The sequence below is a fragment of the Stegodyphus dumicola genome, chromosome 2 (assembly GCF_044657685.1).
Source record: "Stegodyphus dumicola isolate Sdum_Otavi_A_Nest chromosome 2, ASM4465768v1".
Classification (NCBI taxonomy): Eukaryota; Metazoa; Arthropoda; class Arachnida; order Araneae; family Eresidae; genus Stegodyphus; species Stegodyphus dumicola.
Window position 1 is genome coordinate 159,909,860 of NC_140769.1, and position 22,376 is coordinate 159,932,235.

Consider the following 22,376-nt stretch of genomic DNA (forward strand, 5'->3'; position numbering starts at 1 on the left):
TAAACCTTATTAATAAATAATTATTGTTTAATGCATGTACTTGAATCAAACTGGAGTAAGTAAACGAAGCATTACAGTTTAATAAGATTTTATAAAGTTTGTATAAAGATTGTTGATTCATATATTTATAAGCATGTAATGTATTATTTATTAACTAGATATTTTCAAGACCCATGCATACACAAAATTTAGTTTTTAAAAACTAAATGAGATACAGTAACTCAATTTAAGCAAATATGTTTAATAATGTGTTTTCATTTTGCATGAAGCAAGCACATGTTATTTTCTATTCAGAATATTTTTAATGATGCATTTTTTAAGTAATAAATATGTAGTGTTTTCATGTTTATTTTTCATTTTGGGTTGGTTAGTTAAATGTTATGCTAATATTTTCTTATGCAGCAGAAAAGAATCAGCCTAATGCAGCTCCTCGGGATCTACCATTCCATAATAAAATATCTGCCCCCAGTCATGTAGGAAGTGAGGAGTCAGAAAGTTCAGTTGAAGAAAATAAACTCCCATTTCGTTGGCCTGGTGTTGAGGCCATTATGGAGTCATATGAGTGCCATATATATGGTAATTATTAAATTTTTTATGAGTTTACAGTTTTTTAAGATTTATGAAGCTTTTATGTTAGAATATTGTAAAATTTAAATTTTTTAGTTTCAAAAATAGTTATGTGTATTATTTGTATAAGCATTTGTAGTTTAATTATGTTTTATGTATTTTTGTATTTAATTGTAGATTAGATTATATTTTGTTAAATACTATCAAGCCAGAAAGTTAAAAGTAATTATTTATTTTTGAGAATATATGAAACAAAATATTATTAATAATTATAAATCAATCTCTCACACTCCCTATATCATTTACAAAAACTCTCTTAGATGAAAAGGTCCTTTAAGTTCACTCATGCAGTTCTTTTACAGTAAAATAATTATGAAACAAGAAACTTAAATGCTGACTTAGCTTTTTAAAAAGGGGGAAGGCAGCTGCTATCATAAAGTCCTCCATGAAGGTATTTTTCGAAGCAAATAACCTTTATATGTTTCAGCATAATAAATCATTTAACTCAAATGCCTCCCCCCTTCCTTAACCCTCTATCGGGCACAATATTTGCACTCCTGAGTTTGAGTGTTGGTAAAAAAATTTTAATTAATATTATTAATAATCAGTAATTATTGAAAACATAGTCACTTACCTTTGTGGGCATGTTTAAAAGATTAAAAACAGTTTTAACTTTGTAGTGCAGGGCTCATAAGATGAGATTTATTCAATGTCAACCAGCTCAAGTTGATCAGAAGTGGGACATTGGCATATAGCACAGCACATTCCGCACACCATGTTTACATGACTGAGGCAGATTGCATTTGGATGTTTTTTACTTTCGTATTTTTTCATTCTTCTGAAACCTGTTCTGGGGTGCAAGTTGAACACCTACATCTTTTGAGGTGTGGGGGGGTGATCATTTTCAATGGGGCGAAACCTTTTCAGCCAAATTTGGAAGGTGGTGAGGATTCCAACTGTCTTCACACTTTGGCATAATTCTCTAAGCATCAGTTAATGGGCCAGTGTTTTCAGGAAACCTCTTCTACACAATGGTTCCAGTTGATTGCTGAATAAATCACTTGAGAATTGATACCACTCACATTTAACATTGTGAAAAATATTACCATTGGCCAGCGCTTGACATTTTGGTTTACGCTGTAAGCAGTACATACATGATCTGCATTATCCACACCGCCCTTGGTGGAATTGTAGAATGTGATTATCTCTGGCTTTTCTTGTTCTCTTGATCCACAATCAATAGTGCTGTCTTCATGAAGCGGAGACACGAGAACCACCTTCATGTATAATTTCAGAACATAGGAAACCAAAGTCTTCCCATCACTAAAACCAAACATGCTGGTGTATTGTTTCCTTCCTTTAACTGCAACAAATTGCAAGAGCAACTGCCTTTTATTTATTTTTTTACCAGCAGTAATATTACGACTAGATCCAATTATGGGCTTAACCATTCTTCTCACCACTTCACTTGGCTTATTGCAGATACAGAAAGGACCTTCAGGCTGTTTTACCAGCATAAATCTCCAGATTCAGTATATAACACGTCTTTGAATATACAAGGAGAAGATATTTTATGCCATACTTATTCAGTTTCGACGGTTTGTATTACCAAAGTGGACATTTTCCTCGGAAAGCATTTCTTCGATTGTAAAATTGTCTCTGATGCTATAGCTCTTCTGACAATTTTCTGCAGATTTTTCGAAAACGTCATGAATTGGCACAAAATGATTGAATTCTTTTCATGTTGTTCTGATAGTAAAGTCATCAAAATGAAGGCAGTGTATTAGTATCTTGAACCATTTGATATTTCATCACTAGGCCAGATTTTTCAACACCTTCACAGTTCTCCAAAGTTCCTCCAAGCTTTGACAATTCCCTCTGAGGGGTCCTGCTAGATACAGCAATAGAGGTCCTTAATTCAGTAACTTCAATGGGTGCGATATCTGTCTCTCCGGAAAATTTATCTGGATGGATTTCACGTATTGGTTTGTGCCGCTAATGATCATGTCCAAGATGTCATTAAAGAATAAATTATTCTAACAATCATCTGCAGTTTGAGCATTCTCAGTATTTCCTATTCTTCCCAGAGGATAAATTATAACATTTTGAGCTCACCAACAAACTTTTTTCAAGGGCAGAATTTTAGCACATTCTGTAATTTTGTCTTTTCCCAAAAATAAATGGCTCCTGGAATGGTCCTCATTCATCTGCAGCCTCTTCATCTTGGTCAGTTTCTGAATTGCTTTCACTTCCTCTTGAAAATCAATATCACTCTCTTCTCCCCAAATCTTCATTTCTTCATCTTCTTCATCTTCATTTTCCAACAAATGCCTTACGTGGTCAAGATCATTTGGATTAGACAAATCGAAGAATTTCCAGGCCATTTTAGCAAAAAACCTAAAGTATGTGAGAGAAAATGCTAAGATAAGTACATATTCATATAATGCACCTGAAATGAGGAAAATAGACACTCACGAGAAGAAAAAAAAATTAAATATTACAAACCTTCAAACATATGATGAATTCAGCCACTATGCCTGTGAGGCCAATATGGTGTTAACTATTCTGCATGATGCAGGAAAGTCAACTGAATAGATAGCACCAAACATCCACTAAAGAAAGAAGACTTCTAGGGTGAGATAGGCTCATTCTGATCGTAAGGGGGAACAATGAACGAAAACCTTCGAGCTGTGCCTGCTTGACAATGTAGGAAAAGAGTTTATTGTCTAATTTAAGTCTTTAATTTGGATTAGGGCAAAAAAATAAAATTCCAATTCTGAAGTAAAATTAAAAATAAGTGATTAATAAAGATAATCATTGCAAACATTTTTAAACAGATTAGTAATTGTATAATGTTTTCTTCATTTTATTAATAGTTATATTTCCCTAAATTATATGCATTTAAAATTTAAAGAATCTATTTGCTTTCTCTTCATTAATGACCATTAATGAATTTCTTCTATTTTACTATTTTTGGCAGTTTAAGGTTAACATAATAACTTCATTAAAGTAAAACTTCTTGTGAAATTTAAAGTAAATAAATAAATAATTTGTACTGACAGTGTTGATGATAACAATTCCAGGACAAGAAAAACATTAAAGTAGAAATAAATAAAGTCAGCTTGAAATTGGATAAATACATAACAAATTTCATGGTATTATATTTCAGTATTTTATATTTTTATTTTTTAAATTGCAGAGCAAACTGTAGAAAAGAAATTTCTGACTGACAGCTGTCAAAAACTGAAAGCTTTGGTTCAAGAATCAAATGTCCATATTGAGTGCCTTGGAAGGAAAACTGAGGTAATATAACAACAGCTCTAAATCTTCCTTCTCTGAATTGTGTAGCATTTGATGCATTAAGGTTTTATTTTATCTTAATTTTGGGAAACTAGAAATTTTTGTTCTTTTTACTTCCTTGTACGAAGTAAAGTGTTGTAATCAGGAAAAATTTTGGTTATCAAATTTCACTGGAAATACTCATTTTGACTATTTTTTTGCATGACATCTGTACATACGGACAGAAAACAGAAATCTTTATTTCAAAATAGATTGTAAAATGGGTTCAAAATGTTTTTTTTGGGGGGGGGTGAAGGGGTGATGTCTGTACAGACATATGTATATCTCTCACATAAATCAAAAACAAGGTTAGTCATAGAACCTTGAAATTTTATTTATGGGACTGCTATAATATCTAGTTGTACACCTCCCTTTTTTATTACAGTTACAAGTACCAAACATAATATACATAAATATAACCTCTCCCTTTACATGGGTAAATGTCCTTAACTGCCCTTTATTTTTGCATTTGTTGGTTGTAGTCATGTACTTCCAGTTACAAAAGTGTTTTAAATGCTGAAAATATTTGTTTCGCCAATGTCCAATATTAAAAAAAAAAAATTAATTTTGAATAAATAACGAATTCTAACTTTTAATGTGGTCTCCTATTTCCTGTACTTACATTTGGAAAATTTTATATGAGTTATGAAAAAGTAAAAATACAAGAAGTTACCTCATATGCTTTTGTTTCACTATTTTGCCAATTCCAAGAACTTTTTTTTTTAAATCAAAGAAAATTGCAAAAAGAATTCTTGTGTATATGAAATTCCATACATAAGCTGATTTTTATCATTCCTTAAAAAATTCTCTTTAGTTTTTCTATTCACAAAATTTTTAATTTTTACTGTATAGTAAAATATTTTTTTTCCTGCTTCAGATTTTAGAAAAGCATACTAGAAGAATTTGAGGGAAAAAAGGGAGAGATTAGAAAATTTTCAGTATTTGAAGATAGCTGTATAATGAGAATTAGTTTCATTCAGAATTTGTATTGTTTTTCAGTTATTATGGATTGGATTTGAAACTTAATCTTTTTCTTGGCAAAAATTAGGATGTATATAAAAAGAAGCGGAACAGTTTGTTTTCCAACTTTTTTTAAACTAATGATAAAATTAATTAAAATAATAAAATTAGGGTACTTTCTGATTATCTGCACTCCCAACAGAAAACTGGAAAAAAGTACAGTCAAAAGTCATTAATCCGGACTCGTCGGGACTTCGATTCCAGATTATGGATTTTTCCGGATTATAGATCATCATTTTAAACCTGGTAAGATGGCATGCAGAAATTATAAAATTAAAAATATGAAACCGTAATTTATGAAATAAAGAACAATTATGATCTAAAGGGTATCAAAATTTACAAAAAAAAAAAAGCTTAATATTTATTTGTTTACTTTATTAAACATTTCTTTCAATGTAAGTTGTTTAAGTTGCTTCGTTTTATGTGATAATACTTTCTCTTTAATTCCGTAAACAGACATAATTTCTTGTTCAAAGTTCCGCTGTTCAAGTTCTATAATTGCTGTGTCGAGAATACCGAATAATTTGTCAATCGAAATTTTTTCGTTTTCAATAACCTCTGTTTCACTTTCTTCACTATCGGAAGCAAATAATATTGACGAGGAATTTGATTTAAATCATATCAAAGACGGAGTACATTGAGATGAAATACTACATTTAGTAAGGAATTATAAGCCAAATAAAATAAAAACATCTGCCCTGAAGATAAGGATAGTGCTGACAGATCAACTTCCAATTCATTGCGCGTCGCGGCGTTTCCCCCACCTGCCACCGCAGAGCAGCGTGAAATTGATAAACAGATTTCGGAAGGGTTAGAGAAACGAAGGATATGCCTTTATCCATTTTTTGCAGCAATTCCACTTTTTGTTTAATGGACTTCAAAACATACTTTTGCTTTGTAGATCCTTTACATATTAGTAAATATATATCGAAAATTCTATTTGACATAATCGAAAGTTCAAACGCGCATGCGTAAACATATTATGCGCATGCGCACATGCATATTCGCAGTCATAAAGGTCTGACGCATTGCATGCGCAGAAAGTTTATGGCTTTAAGGTCCGGATTATGGGTGTCCGAATTAACGAATTTTGACTGTATTGAATGAGAAATACACCATGTCACCAAAAGGTATTTCATGTGATATCCCATAATGTTGCCAAAGTATTAATCTGCCAACCCATATATGTGGATAGCATCCCATCAGACAACTTTCCACTTCTGATATTTTCACCACTGTGATTGCAGATTATAGCCTTCCTGTAGAAATTTCGTAACTCATCTAATCTCAGCTAAAACACCAACTTAAATGCTTACGGGAACAAGTATGGGAAGAAGAATGGAAAAATAGCAATAAGGGGAGAAGACTCTTCCAACTCAAACCTCATATCAATACGGACAGACTCAAATCATCTAATTAATTGTTTTATGACAGGACATGGCCCCTTTCCCAAGTATTTTTATGAACAAAACATAGTTCCTTCTGAGCAATGTATATGTGGCGAAAGGGGCGACCCCAACCATTACATCTTCAAATGTCCATTAACAAAAAATTATCACTTGATACTTCCTGAGACTAACATATATCAGTGCTTGCAAATAGCTTTAAAAATAAAACAACTAAGAAAAAAATTAGAACTCTCAGTTATGTTTCTCGCTAGTAGAGGAGAAAAAATTGTGCAATACAGGATAAGCAAAAAATAACACACTGGAACTTTCAAAAAATTTAAATTAGAATTGACAAAACTACCTACTTGACAAAATATTGAAGGACAAAACTGACAAAAGTACAGACTAGAATTAACAAAAAGACTAGAGGAACATCCAACACCTCTATGCATCAAATAAAATTTTTAAAAAAGTAAAAAAATATTCAAAAAAAATTCATATACAAAGTAATTTTTGCCTGACTTAGTATATACTTAGATATACAGGCAAAAAAGTGCTCTTTGCATTTATGTATATAATAATGCTATATATATGTTCCTAAATGTGTTGTTATATGTATGTCCCAATATGATATATATTTATGTATTTGCCTTTATGTTCTGTACTTATCATTATGTTCCATATTTACCGTTATGTATTCGAGTATTAAAGGCACCATATGTCACAACTATATTGTAATCATATGAAAAAATGTAAATATGTCAAAATTCTTTCAAAAAAATTATAATGTTGAAATAAAAAGATAGTGTAGTTGGATAATACCCACATTACCTATGGTTAAACATTGGGTGTCCGCTGTACTACAACCTGAACCTGTAGAAATTTCTTAACATTTTAGCATAACATTGGATCATAAACTTCAGTTTTTCTCTTTTTTCCTTTAGTGAAATCTGGGACTTAAATGTTCATGCTCAAAGCGTAATGTGGCATTGTGCACCTCTTTCTTCCTTCTCATTTTAAAATTCTGGTGATTAGGTTCTGCCATTTTCTGATTTTTTTTAAAGAGAAAATAGATAGCTGTATGCATAGGAAAAACAACAGCACAAGAAGTCGAGAAGTGTGCATGTCTTGTGTAGAAAAGAAGATTGTAAAAAAAAATAATAATAATAATGGGCAGCTATGGTTGCATAATTGAAATGGACAAACATTTCTTTCCATAGTCATCAATGAGCTCGCAAATGCTCTTCAAAATCAACCATAAGTTTGCTGTGTTTTGATAGGGGTACAGATAATCAGAAAGTATCAAATTTAATTTATCCTATAAAAGCCCTATTTTATTTGTTAGCATGTCAGAGCAGAGAAGTTAAAAATTTTTTTTTAAGTTTCTTTAGTACACATTGGTTATTAAACCTTTCCGGGCAGGTGCCCCAAGTGTACATTCCATACAAAGTTCTTTCACAGCCGAGCATCCCATCTATGCATCAGAATGAACTTAGGAGTCAGGTGATGTTAGTTTTCCTTGAAGATGACATATAAATACATTTTCTAATAATAAATTATTGATTTATTACCTTAGCAACTTTAGTGCAAATTTTTGGCTTTTTAAATTACTCAGGTAGTTATTTTAAGCTTATAAAATATATATTATCAGCTTAAAATTACCCTTCAAATACTTTGGAAAGAAAATCTTTATAAATCTCTTAAAAGATTACTAGGAATAATTGCTTATAATAATACTGTTCATACAAAAAAAAATTGAGTTTTAAAATTCGCTTGTAAAACAAGTTCCTCAATTTTTTACAAAAACATTTACGCCATATTTATTTATAGCAATGAAATTAGCTGCGGAAGATACTTGATGTTTTTATTTAATAATTTTGCTTAAAGTGAAGCAGTTGATTATAGAAATTAATCATTGAATAATATAACTTTAAATAGGCTATAAATAACTGATTCGAGTAAAAAATAACTGCAACTTTTATGATAAGCTAATAACTGTTTCTTTTTTATTAACAGTGCTAATAATATAATGATAGTTTTCATTGTTGAAACTGAAATTTGATTTCATAGAAAGAAATCAGGTACTACAAGTATTTGTTCAATTGTAATAATTTTAATTTTATGAAATTAAATAAAATGCAAGGAAAATAGAATACACTTGTAAGTGAAATATCTGAAATGCAAGGAATCCTTGTCTAATATTTATCAAAATGTAGGTCTGACCATTGTCATGATAGAAGACTATATCTCAACAGTAGGTTAGTTAAGTACTTAGCTTCAATTTCGGGTTCTTCAATTTAAAGCTGCCATTTGGGAGCAGTTTGTTTTCAAATTTACTATCTTATTTGGGAGAAACAATTCATAGCATTTAATACCTTTGTGATCCCACCATACACAAAGCATGCAGTGCCCCCTTGTTAATGTTACACAAAAAGATTCCTTTGACTTACTCTCTTTATGTGCCAAACAAAAATGGAGCTTTTCTTTTCTTTCTAGCAAAGAATTAACATGCAAAAACTCAAACAAGCATATTATGCTCTGTTAAAGTATGGGATACCTATGTATTGTACCATTTTAAGTATCTTCTTCAAATGATCATGTATTGTACTTTTTGGAATGCCGCCCAACTGGTATATAGTACTTAGCATCACTGGCTGCAGTGCCAAAGGACCTGGTTTCAAATCCCAGAGAAGGCATGGAGATGTTTATAAACGTATAGAGTCCATACGGGATGGAGGCACTCTTAATATTAGGCGAGTTGAAAGGCCTCTCGAGAAGTGTGTAATAGGGTAAGAGTGGTGGGAGACTCTTGGACTTGTCCACCAGGGGTGCTCTCCATCAAAATTGGGAGTGGAACTGAGCTAAGTGGCAGTGTCACCTGTAAGGTGCTCAAGGCTATTGCCAACGATGAGCATAATCTTGCGCTCCTTGCCACGAGGAATTTCATGGCTGTAGATCAAACAAGTGAGCATTAGTCAACAGCAACAAGTTTTTGGAATATTTAATGTGCCTCGTAGTTTCTGAACTATGAAACATGGATTTTCAGCAATAGCATCTTAAAAGTTCCTTGCTTATTGGGAATCTTTGTCCAGAATAGGTGTAATCTTTGAAGCTGAAATTACAATGCTTAAATTTCTCAAATCACCTTCAAACTATGTCATCAGATATAGCATTTTATAGAGCACAAAAAAGTAAAGGAGCATAATGGTGAAAATGAACGTCTGGGTTCTTTATTCTTAGCAGTGCATTGAAACAAAAATGATGCCATAACGTATGCTAGAATTATATAGCATGAACAAACAAACAAAAAAATGTATTTAAGCATCTGTGCTTATTATTGTCACTCCTTATCAGCAATAACAAAATAATCAGAAAAAAATGCATTCAGTTTGAAAAATTGAAGCTCTTTTTGAATGACCCAATATTATAAAAATAGTAGCTTTTCATGTAACTTTTTATTTAGTATCTTCATTTAATGACATCATAACTTTTTTCTGATAAATTATACTATAAAATTTATCTTTTAAATAGGAATTGATGCAGGATAAAAAACAATTGGAAGTTGAGCAAAGAGAACTTCAGAAAAGTATAGACTTTCTCAAATTCTTCTTTCAGAAGTTCAGGTAGCATTTGTATAGAAAAGAAATTGTACATTAATAGGTTAAAATACAAGCCCAAAGCTTTTTATATATTTGTATTTGTCTTTTGTACATTCATATAATTTTTTTCTCTGTTGTAAACTTAACTTATATTAGCATATCAATGATGCTATGTTAAATTTGATTTTTTAAGGCATTAAATTTTGTATCATTTTTATATGTACAAATTGTTTTTATTTTCATAAAAAAACTGTTTCATGTTTTCGAAAATGTGATTCCTGTTAGAATGGTAGGCTTAAGGCCTTTATTTACCATTTCTCATTTATATAAATGAAATATGTATATGATGTAAAAAAGTATGTAAGAAGAGCTGTTAGTTTTCTTTTGAAATATGTACTACACTGATAGGATTGAACTATGTCTGAAATTATTGTGTAAATAAATAAAAAAACCAAATAGCAATGCATGTGATAAATATTAAAATAATAATGTGTACTGTAACCTATTTTAATTGCAGCCAAAATTTTAGAAACTTTAAAAAAAAAAAAAAATTGTAACTTATATTAATTTATAAAGCAAATATTAGGATATTTGATTTAAATATGAAAGAGGTATTTATGTATAATATGCTATTTGTTATTAGGTTTTGAATTTTTTTCATATGCATAAAAAATGAATGTTGTAATAAGATATTGATTAAATGCATGATGTCTATTGTCTAATGATTATACTTTTGGCAAATCTAACTTAAAAGCATCATCAAAGATAGAATGACTGATTAATGCATCCCTTTTGAGTACTTCTTCGTACCAATGTTTCAAGTCCTTTTTTAATTTATAAATATTTAAAACTATGAAATTCTGTTTTATAAGCATGAATGTTTTGAAGGTAATTATAGTGTGTACAATTTGATCTAGATGCATTCTTTTCTAATAATAAAAAATGGCATCTTTTTTAACCCATTCACAGTGGGCATCTCTGTTACCGAAGCATTGTCTTGGGACAGCCCTTTAACCGGATGTGTTGTCATGTGGGGACGGGCAATTCGTGCTGCTAAGCCTAACTTTGGAAAAAAATTCGTATAAATTAAATTTTTCATCCAATTGTTTCAATTTTTGGTACAGTAGGAAAAGAACATTCAGGTAGTTGTCAGATTTAATTTTAAAGCTTTATTATTATGTATTTTCCTTAAACATTTTATAAAATACTCATTCTAGAATAATATAATTTTTCCCTTATCCCACAAATAAATATATATGGAAAAATATCCAAGCAATCACAGATTTTATTTTAACACAACACATAATTAAAATTAGAAAATATTAAAACTGTCTTTCATAAAAATTCAACATGCAAACAACGAAAAGGAAACAATATTTCAAAAATGAGACAGTGTATGATATTCTTTGAAACATGGGTGTAGGCAAAGTCCAAAGTTGTGTATGTCACAGGAATAGAATACCTGCTGTTATTTTAATGCCGGAAAACTCAAATAGTAATAAAAAAGTCTCTAATAATAGAGCCTCTACTCCACTATAATGGAATAAAAATAAGAAAATTTAATAAATTAAATTAAAAAGTATTCCAGAACATGTACATTTATATATATGAAGTGAGGCAGTAAGAGCCATTACATTACTCAACACTAATGAATTAGCATTGATGCCACTGATATTGATCTCAGTGCCCCAAAAATCTAAGAGTAATAAAAAAACAAATCTCTAATGGTAGAACATCTATCCCACTATGTAGCAAAAATAAAAATAAAAAGTACCTCAATGCAGGGAGAACAGGTGCATTTGTTTATGTCAAATGAGGCAGTTAAAGTGACATTACATTGCTCAACACCCACCCGAAACTAAATACCCCCAAAAAAATTGCCTAGAAATGAAGGTAAACATACTTGCCATATATTTCACCATAAGAGACTACAGCTACATCTGTGGCAATAAAAAATACTAGTTAAATGTTCTATTTAAAAAGTCAAATCTTGTTTCGTCCGGCCATAGAGTGAATTAAATGGGGATTCAAATATGACACACCTGGCGTGAGGTAATGTTTGCTGCTGATGCATATATGACAGGCTAGTACTGAACGGGTTAAAGCATATGTCATTTGTAAAATTAAAAAAGAATGTATGATAAGAATTGAATATGTAAAGAAGCATTATTAGGAATAGGCAGTTAATAAAACTTAGTTTGTTACCAGGTGTTATGTACCTGGTATACCCAGACATTTCGAGAGTTCAACTAAGTTATTGTTTTTTACCTTTTCAACAATCTAAATAATAATATAATTTGGTGTTTGTAGTTTTAACACCTTTTGTTAGAAGCATTTATTTGCATTAATTGATCTCTTTTACCAGAATAATTCTGAAATTATGTTCATGTTACTTGTGCTTTACATTTACTTTTAAGTTAGATTTGCTAGGAATATAAGGTTTTTTTTTGGGGGGGGGTTGAATCTCATTTATGTTTCTTAATATAAAAACTGCAAAAGGTGTCGATCTTTATTTTGAAAGAAGTAGTGTGCTTTATATGTATAACTGTACACTATATGTCTTGTGAAGGAAAATTATTCTTTTTTTTTTTTTTTTTTTTTTTTTTTTTTAAATCTGATATAAAATACAGTTAAGAAATTATTGTTCTATGTGATCTCTTTTGAACTAATTATTGAGAAACTGGGAGGGAGGAGATTAATGTTTTTTATTATCAGTTCTGATTTTCTTTAACAGGGCTCTGAAGTTTCATTTTTCCTAAAATTTGCTCTCTTTAAAGAATATAAATAGATTAATGCAATCTAGCTCTGATTAGAAATATCATGGAAAAGGCTCTGCTGCAAAATAATTGTGTGATTAAAAATAATCATAATATTATAATTGAAAATCTGTAAAACTATGAACTGATCTCTCTTTCAGAGCTGAATAATTTTGACTGATAAAGGAGTCTTTTTTATCATTTTGTTTATGACTTGCATATTTTACTTGTTTTGTAATCCAGTAACCATAATAATATTTTTTTCTAGAATTATAACGCTTATCAAAATTACTTTAGAGAAAATTTAAAATTTTCAGACATTTAATAATTTTTGTATGCAGTAGAATTCCAACAATTCATGAATGCTTGTAATTCATGTTCATTTTTGGTTGTGAATAAACAAAAATTCAGTTTTTTGAAAATTCAGCGTAGTAAATTTGAACTTTTTTCGCGAATGAGTATATGTACGTATGCAATAAACTTGACAAGTAAAATATGTAGTATATATAACTCATTTTAATTAAGAAGTAAATTAATTTTATTATAGAAGTTTATTCAGATTTCTCTGTGTAGGTGTTAATGTTTTCTCTTTTTTTTTAAATATATATAATAATAATAATATATATATATATAATACAAATCATGAATTTCTGCAGTTTTTTTTTATCTTAAATAATTACCTCCTTTTGAACAAATTACTTTTGAATCTATGTGATTAACATGTGGGAATTTATTTGCCCACAATTTTTCAGTTATTAAATGCAAGTGATATGCCCACATAACTGATTTATTTAAATTCTGTGTAATGTGCATGCTAATTTACATCACTAGAGAATGGGGATATGTTCTTAAAAATAGCACTTAATAGAAATTTTTGTGGCATTAAAAATGGAGAATATGTTAGTTGAAAGGAACTAAAGAACAGCGAAATTTTATTTCAATAAATCCATATTTTAATTCTAGCACTTTTAATTGAAGTTATTTTAATCAAGCTATACTTATATACTGAACATATTGATAGAATTATGGCAAGAATTCAATTTAAGGAAAATCGTACTGCTGAGGTTTTTGTAAATAATTTATTTTTTATTACTTTTAAGAGTGCATAGATTATTTTGGAAGAAAGTTCCTTTGTAAGTAATTTTTTTTTATTTCTACCCCCTCCCCCCCCCAAAAAAAAATTCCTATATTATCCATACTTTTTTAACATTTGTACTGGCATTATTTTCTTAGTCTATAATTTTATATACTAATAGTTTTAAATGTAATAAATCTTTATTAAATAATTCTTAAAGTGTGAGTATATTTTGTTTAGCTATTTATATGCAAGCATTTCAAATTCAGTCTAAAAATTAAAAAAAGGAAAACTATAAATAAAATTCAGGAAAACATTGCCTCTAATTAACCTGCAGAATTCTCTGCTTTGCACAATTGTTAGCCATAAGGTTTGTAAATTATTGGAACTCTACTGTACCAGTATTTAACATTAGCATAAGCCATTTACTTGTATTAAAAAGTAGTAGTATAATGTAATCAATGTGATTATGTGTGTTCTTATTTGCAGGGAAATTAAAATAAGTTGCTTATGCAAAAGTAGCTTGTTCCTATTTCTGATAAAATTACAAATTCAGCAACCAAAAATCATGGTCTTTATTTCCTTAAATCTGTTTGTGTTATATTGATATGTTGATAAAAATTGATTTTGCATTAATTTGGTTAACTGATTGAACTGTGAAAAATATACTGATCTCAAAATTTTACCACCTGTAGAAAATGCTTTTGTTTTTGTTATAGAATTGCAGTGGTAAAAGGGAAGTGCATACCCTTTCTCACTTGTTAAATATAGTATTAAAACTTGTGTAATGATAATATTATTTCTAAAATAATGAATAGAAATTCTTTATCATCTTGAACACATTTGAATTTACTGCCAGAATGTGTATATATGGGAAATGTTTCCCTTGATCAGTAATAAATTACATTTTCCTTCATCTGTATATTTTAACTATGCAAAAGATATATTAATGGTATTCATTATGTAATATAATATATGCAATAAGAAGTGAGATAAAAACTGTATATATTAATGTAAAAATTTTTATCTTAACAGATTTCATATTCAGATGTTTGTAATGCATACAGCAAGCCAAAAATCAAATGTACAGATTTAGTTTGGCGAGGATGCTTTATCATATATTTCAATTGAGCTGTTGCCAGAGGAACGCTCATTTCATGATTTGTGTAATAATATGAGGAACTTATTTTCTAGGCTTGGATTTCTTAACCTGATTGATACAACTTCTGTATAATAAAATAAAAAGTAGGGAATATGTACTTATTATAAATATATTTTTGTCATACCTGCTACTAATTTAGAGTTAATCTGCAATTAATATTTATTGTTCATTATTTTTCATATTTATCTTGGTATAAAAGAAAATAGCTACGTCCAAAAGTAAAAGCAGCACATATTTGATAGTTGCTAGGCTTAAAAAATTATAGCCCTAGAACTTTACCTTTGGTATCTGTGAACTTGGCTGTGAAGAAGAGTTTGTAAGCAGGTCCTGCTGTGAATGAAAACTATACATGATTATCAAAATTTCTTCAAAGTATTTTCCCACTGCCATGAGTGCATGTGATATATTAAGCCTGAGATTTCAGGAAATGCACAGCAATAAGAAGTTAGTGAACAACTCTAAAAATCCTGAATGAACTAATATCCTGAAAATCTGATGTGCAGTTACTGCACTATAATTAACTATTTTTGGGGTGGATTGGAATAACTAAGAGGTATGGAAAAGCAAAAAAATCATATTTTTGTAGGTTTCATCCTGTTTTTGGTCCAGAGCATACCAAAGGATAGTATTCATTTTAAAAATTTCTATAATGTGCCTTTGAAATGTAATTCATTTTTAAGTAATAGATTTCAACTCATTATTTGTAAATTTTTCTAGCAATAATAAACTGTACAATGAATGGCTGTCTCAGAATGAATTTTTTTGGGGGGGGTCATGTTGATGTGTGTATAAGAAACATTTGTGTAAATATTGATTTTGGGTTATAAAAAATATATAAATGCATGAAAATTCATAAAATTAAGGTGTAATTTATGTTATTAATCCATACAAATTGAAGGGGAAAGTATTTCATTTGAACTTGTATTAGTTTATGTTAAAGAAAACTGTCAAGTATTTTGCAGTGTTTAAAAGCTTTTTAATATTATTAAAAAAAGTGTGAAGAATATTTTAAAAAAATTAAAAACAAATTCTCCCCTCCCCCTTAACAATTTTATTTCTCCCTTCTGTCTCCTTCCTTTCCCCAAGATGCTGACATTTTAGCTAAACTGATGTGAAATTTTAGATGATTTAAGTTCATAAAATGATTTTAATACTTTGTAGAACTGAAAATGGATTTTCTGTGAAGCATTATTTGTCCTTTTGGATAGGTATTTAAAAAGCATCCCTTCTTAAATTTTACCCAATATCTGTCTGCATATATATATAGAGAGAAAATAAAGACTTTTTTTTTTTTTTTTTTTTTTTTTTTTTTTTTTTTTTTGTAACATTAATCATGCTGAAGTGATTAATGTTACATTTGATTAAAAGTGCTTTTTTTCAAAATTAAATATTTTCCAAAAATTTGGTGATTAGCTTTATTTAAAGATTTCTTAAATATTATCCATAGCTGGGATGAGAAAAATGACAGTTTGTGTAAGTCAAATTGACATCCATCCTCGTTCTCCAGTTATTAAGGTTTTTCTCCATTTAATTTTAATAATCAAGCAACATTTTGATTGGTTAATTTAGCATTGCAAATGATCCCCCTGCAAGGAAGAGAATTTGATTTAGCCTGTACTTTTTATTTAAAAACTTCTTAACATTATTTGTAACAATAGTGAATGGGTTGTTAACATTTGTGATTTCATTTCTTTTTGTATTTGGACTACGTGTATATAAAACCTGGGTTGAGTAGTGTATTTTGTCATTGTTCAAAGTTTTTACATCGATGTGAAAAAGAAAATTATCATGTATTAACTTTTGAAAACATCAGATTTTTAGTTTATTAGCTCATTACCTAATGCAACTGATCTAATCTGAAACAATAAAATATTCCATTATATTTAAATGTCTGCATTTGTTTAAACTGGAGTTGGAGTTTAGTGTAGGAAGGGTGATGAAAAAATGCATGTAGTTAACGAAACACATATATTTTACAGCCTAACTACTTTGATGCTTAGATATATCCAAATGAAAATTTCCAACTGTAGATTGCTGTAGATTTTATCTTGTAAAAATTGTAATTTTTGCAAAGTCATATCAAATTTATGTGTGTATTTATATATATATATATAATATATATATAATACACACAGATGCAGTCTAACCCTGCTATGCAGAATGAAATTTTTCCTTCTGTCCAAGTTCCTGTGAATTTAATCTTATATAGCTGTAAGAAACATGTTTATATGAAATGCAAGTATAGCAAACTTTCCGGATAACTTTTAATGAAACCATTTTATATATTTTGTAGATCTTTCCCAGAATTTTCTGCAAGCTTTAATTTAAAAATTACTACTCCTTAAAATTCATCCATGGGAAAAAATTGGGGGGGGGGGAGAGTTTGTTTAACAACTTTCATTGCATTGTTTTCATAGCCTGTGTTTTGCTAGAAAATATCAAAAACTCTTAAATGTGAAAATTATTAGCAGAAGTTCATAAATGTGTTCTCAACTTTCTGCATGAAGAGAAAAATCTACAATAAAGACTGCATGTGTTGATTTCTTTTTTTTTAAACTATATGCTCCTGTTGAAAAATCCAAAAGATTGAAGTGTAATAGAATTTCCTGGTAAACTTGAAACTCCAGTTATCCATATTGCATGTTCTATCCTGGTGATTTAAAATCAAACTTCTTTAAATTCATTTTAATATTTTAACCCTCTGAGCAGCATGACCGGCTTTATCTGGCCAAGCTATTTTTTGTCACTTGGTGCATGTTAGCGTAATTTAAGATATTTTTTTTCTTACTTTCTTTAATAATGTAAATGCCATCTTAATGAATGTAAGTTACGAAAATAGTGACTAAACTTCATGACAGATGCAAAAACCCATGCTTCTCAGAGGATTAAATTGTTTATTTCTGTTAAATAATATAAAGAGATATTACAATTCTCTGCTTCAGTTTGTCATGAAATGAAATTAAGACAGTTGAATTTAAATGAACTGTGCATAATTTAGAAAATTCAGTGAATGATATATTATTACATGTAAATCTGTATTTAAAAAAAATTAAAAGTTAAGGTTTTGCACTAAATTTTTCTAGTAGTTACGTATATTATGTTCAGTGTACTTAAAGACAGTTGATATAATTTCTTTGCATTTTACTTTTCTTTTTAATAAAAATAAATTGAACTCATGTTTTTCTTGCCTTTATCATTAAATAATCATAATATAACAATCAATACATATAGGGTTAGTAGATATGTGCTTATTTTGAATGTGTTAAAATTCATCTAACTGAATGCTAAATGTTCACAGTATTCTAATTTAATTATATCTTTATGAACTATTATTTTGAATTTGACAGTTAAAAATTGTATACATAGTTTCAGCAAATAAAAATAATTGTATAACCTAAAAGTGAATACCATTAAGCTATGTAAACTGTTTACATCATAAAAGAAATTCAGTATATGCAACAGTAATGTAATGTGATAAATTTTTGTTTCAATAAACAAATCTGTATAAGTGTTTTTAATAGTAAGCCATTAATCATTTTCAGACCTTTTTGTATTTTATGTAAATATTTTTATAGTTATTTTTTATATTTGTATTTAAAAAGTTATATTTAAATTTTTTATTATGTTTATAATGTATGCATAAGTTTTTATGATTTTCACATAAATTTACAAATTGTTTCTAATTTTACTTCCTAATTGGCCATATTGAAATAACTTTTGACAAGCAAGCAAATATAATTTTTTTTAAATTAATATATAAACTCAATTTCGTATGTTGTTGCATGTTTCATAAAAGCCTGACTATGAAATGTGTGCTTGGATGTAACATTTGTGGTATTAAAAATCAATATAAATTTCTAAAGCACAGCAGGAAATCTATAGGATATTGTAATTTCAAATATGCACATCAGTAAAAACTGTTTTATTTAATTGTTTATATAATGCATTATTTATTTAATTGCATACAGTGTTCCAAAAATTATGCTGTATCTCTGTATGAAGTAAATCTTTTCTGATATGTCTAGAAATTCAATAAATAAAAGTATTTTGATTTTTAAAATGTTATCTTAATTTCACATGTCTGTACATATTGTCATTGCGTTTACAAATAGTTGTGATTATTTTAAAGTGGAGGAATTTACTACAGTGATATGAATTATAAACAAATAAGATTTCATATTGATTTTATAGAATAAACATCTTGAATGCATTGGTTAGATATGCAAAGCTTTTATTTAGTGAAATTCACAATCTGTAAACGTTCAGGACAGCAAATATCTGCATCTTTCCTAAAATTTGTGCTGTAATCAAAAGTGCCACCCTACTTGGTAAACCGGAAAAAATCAGGGAATTCGAAAATTGACCAAAAAAATTCAGGGAATTTAAATATTTTAGATTTATAAATCTGGAAAAGTCAAGGAATTTCATACGGCGATGCTCAAAAAAGTGTTTTTTGCACCAAAGTTGGAAGCGATCACATTCTTGGCAAATTATGTATCATGTGAGTTTCATTTGGGCAGCTGGCATATCCAGTTTTTGCAGCTCCAATTAGATTATCTTTTAGAAAGGCAAAGCAAGTTTCCAGCAACTTTGTTTTCTAGTTACCTTGAGAAACAAGAGACTCGCATGTGCAGTGCATGTTGAACTAAAGAAAATATGTATTCTCGTATAAAGTAATCGCTTTAATCCTAGTATACAGTATCATGGAGGTTAGAATAGCCTCCATGTATACTGTTGTAACCTTCATGTACGGTAAACACTGGATTTGGCGACGTTATGATGAGCAGTAAACGGGTTATTTTGGTGTTGGGGACAATTTTCAAAATCGTACCAAGGCAGTACCTCCTAATAGAAGAGAACCTTTTGTTAGGAGGTGTTGGCCAAGGACGTAACATATACTAGGATTTTATTGTAAAATTTTTTAAAACTTTTGTTTTCTTTTCTTTTTAATAAATGCCTTAGCTGTTATTTTGCAGTAAAATAAAAAAATAGTAATCAGTCACTTAGGCTAACCATTTAATATAATCACCAAAATATCATTGATTATTCCAATTCAATTTTTAAGTAATTATCTACATTTTAATGTTATTCATATCATTTAATGTTGCTTTTTCCCTCTAAATTTATTTTTTATTAGTAAATAATACTTTCAAATTTCAGGAAATTTTCTCTGACATAACACTGAAATTAATTCTAGCAGTATGATGACATACCATCACAAAATTCAATGCACATATTTTTTGCTTATGTATGCTTCTAAATAAATATAAAAGACCTTAATTTATTTTTAAAATATCATTAAATAGATTTCATTTTTTCATTTAGCTGCAAAATGTCTGCAAAAAAAAAAGATTTTTTTAATCCAGATTAGGCAGATTCTAATCTCAATCTTCAGTGGAGAAAACAACTCCTATTATAGTTGTAATAGTAATGCTTTAGGGATTATTATATATAAGTCATATGTAATTGGCAAATTTTTGTGTTTTCAAGTTGTGCCGTAATTAATTTATATCTTAGCACAGCCATCAAAACACACCAGGAAAAGTCAGCGAATTTCATTCTCCTGTTTGAGTGGCAACCCTGTGTAATAAAATTGTTACACTAATTATTATTCATATTTATTCATTCACTGAAATCAATGATGTGAAATACAGAAGAGATTAAAATTTCAATCAATTTGGTATTAAGCATTGTTAATAAATGTGTAAAAAGAGTAAGATGATATTTATTTTTCCTTGTTTTCCAATTTCTACTATAATTTGTTGCATTTTATATATATTATACAAATAATTTTAATACCTTTTGAGATGCCAAATGATATTTTTAAATTTGTAAGCCTGTTGTTGGATAGCATAATTATATTGAAGAAAAAATATACATTTTGAGTAATAGTTCATTGAACAAAAAGATTTTGGCAAGCTCTCCAGCTGTTCAATAAATTATTCCTAAAATTTTTACCAATAGGACCTTGAGAAAGATTTCCTAATCCAAAAATGTCGCGTTTCGTGGGAAGTGTTTCTATACTCACAGCATGTACGCTGTCACTGTTCAAGAGTATTCTAAATTCTAGCCAAATATCATCCATAATACTTTTAACAGTACATCTAAGGAAGGAAGCTTAAATTTAATTAATTTGTCAATACTGGGTATTTCTGTTTTCTATTTTCTTTTTAGCCAAAACTTTAAAATGTCAGTTTTTTCCCTTTGTTTCTCCATAAGAAAAATGATTATCTTTTTGATAATTTCTAACTTCTTGGTATAATAAAAATGTTTTCATTTTCTCAAATGACATTTGGCAAATTATCTGCTAACAACACCATTAAATTTGATTCTTTCAAATAGAATTAGGGGGAGGGGTATATAACAAGCCTCTTTCAACATTCATTTCATCTTTTCTAATGAATTAACCTTTCCAGAATTCCTAAAAATCTTGCAGTTTCAGCACTAATAAGAATTAGTCACTTTAAGATTAATTAACTGTTCATACCAAGACACTGTAAATACGATTTAACTCGGTAGATACTGATGATAACGTGTACATGGAATGCTTCTAATCCAGAATTCCTTGATTTGCAAAAGTAAAAAATTCCAGAATTCTAGCTGTTCCAGATCACAATCACCCATCTTATGTAAAACCAGCAATATTTATACAGTTAACAGAATGTTTCAGCGAAGAAATTTTAATGGCCAGAGAATTTACGAATATATTAAACACTATGCAGATTTACCCTCTCCTGGATAATTTTGGTAATGGATTATCAGCTGAAGAGAAATACACCAAAGCAAAATTGAAAATTAGGCAAAAATACAACCTTAGTTTATTATAGATTCTAAGTAAAACTATTATTTATTTCAAAGGCGATCAGACACAGCAATAAGAATTTTTTTGGCCAACTTTTTCTATGCCAAATAAAGGATCTTTTTTTTTATCTACCTAATATTAATGGATGAATTTATAAATATTTTTTTCTTCTAGAAAATAAATATTTACTTTACTTCTTAGTATGGACAACTTTATAATAATTCAAGCTGCACATGACAGTCCCTTTTTTTTCTTGCCTTCTGTTCTCATAATCATGCCATCTGAACTCACTCTATAATCATGAAACAAACAAACAAAAAACGCCAAAAAAAATCTTTATATTTTATCTAAACTGATAGTGAATCAGGTTATATAATATAGAACTATGTATCTCATTATGTAGCTACTTCATGAAGTGATATTAAAAAAATGCAAAATCACAAAAGCTATGAAGATTCAGATGATGATGATAATGTTCAGGTTGTAATAGCATTTTAAGAAGATTTTGTTAAAAATGCCTAAACTTTTTTTTCCTCCATGTTTTATGTTGCTAGGAATATCCTCTAAATATCTCCCTTTCTCATATAATAAATATTTAGCTTAAATTTGAAAAGCAGTACAGATAACTATCTTGTAAAAATTAAACATACATTTAATTAATTATTGGA

The 22,376-nt window shown here is 29.0% G+C and overlaps 1 protein-coding gene across 1 annotated transcript in view; it reads left to right on the forward strand.

Moving 5' to 3' along the window:
* Positions 1-18,966, forward strand: part of LOC118187035 (uncharacterized) — a 211,258-nt gene extending 192,292 nt beyond the window's left edge. The window contains exons 16-18 of the mRNA XM_085811377.1: positions 403-576; positions 3,767-3,870; positions 9,846-18,966. Coding sequence (XP_085667503.1) covers positions 403-576; positions 3,767-3,870; positions 9,846-9,941 — 374 coding nt within the window. The 3' untranslated portion in view covers positions 9,942-18,966. The remainder of the gene's footprint in view (positions 1-402; positions 577-3,766; positions 3,871-9,845) is intronic.
* The last annotated feature ends 3,410 nt before the right edge of the window (positions 18,967-22,376 follow it).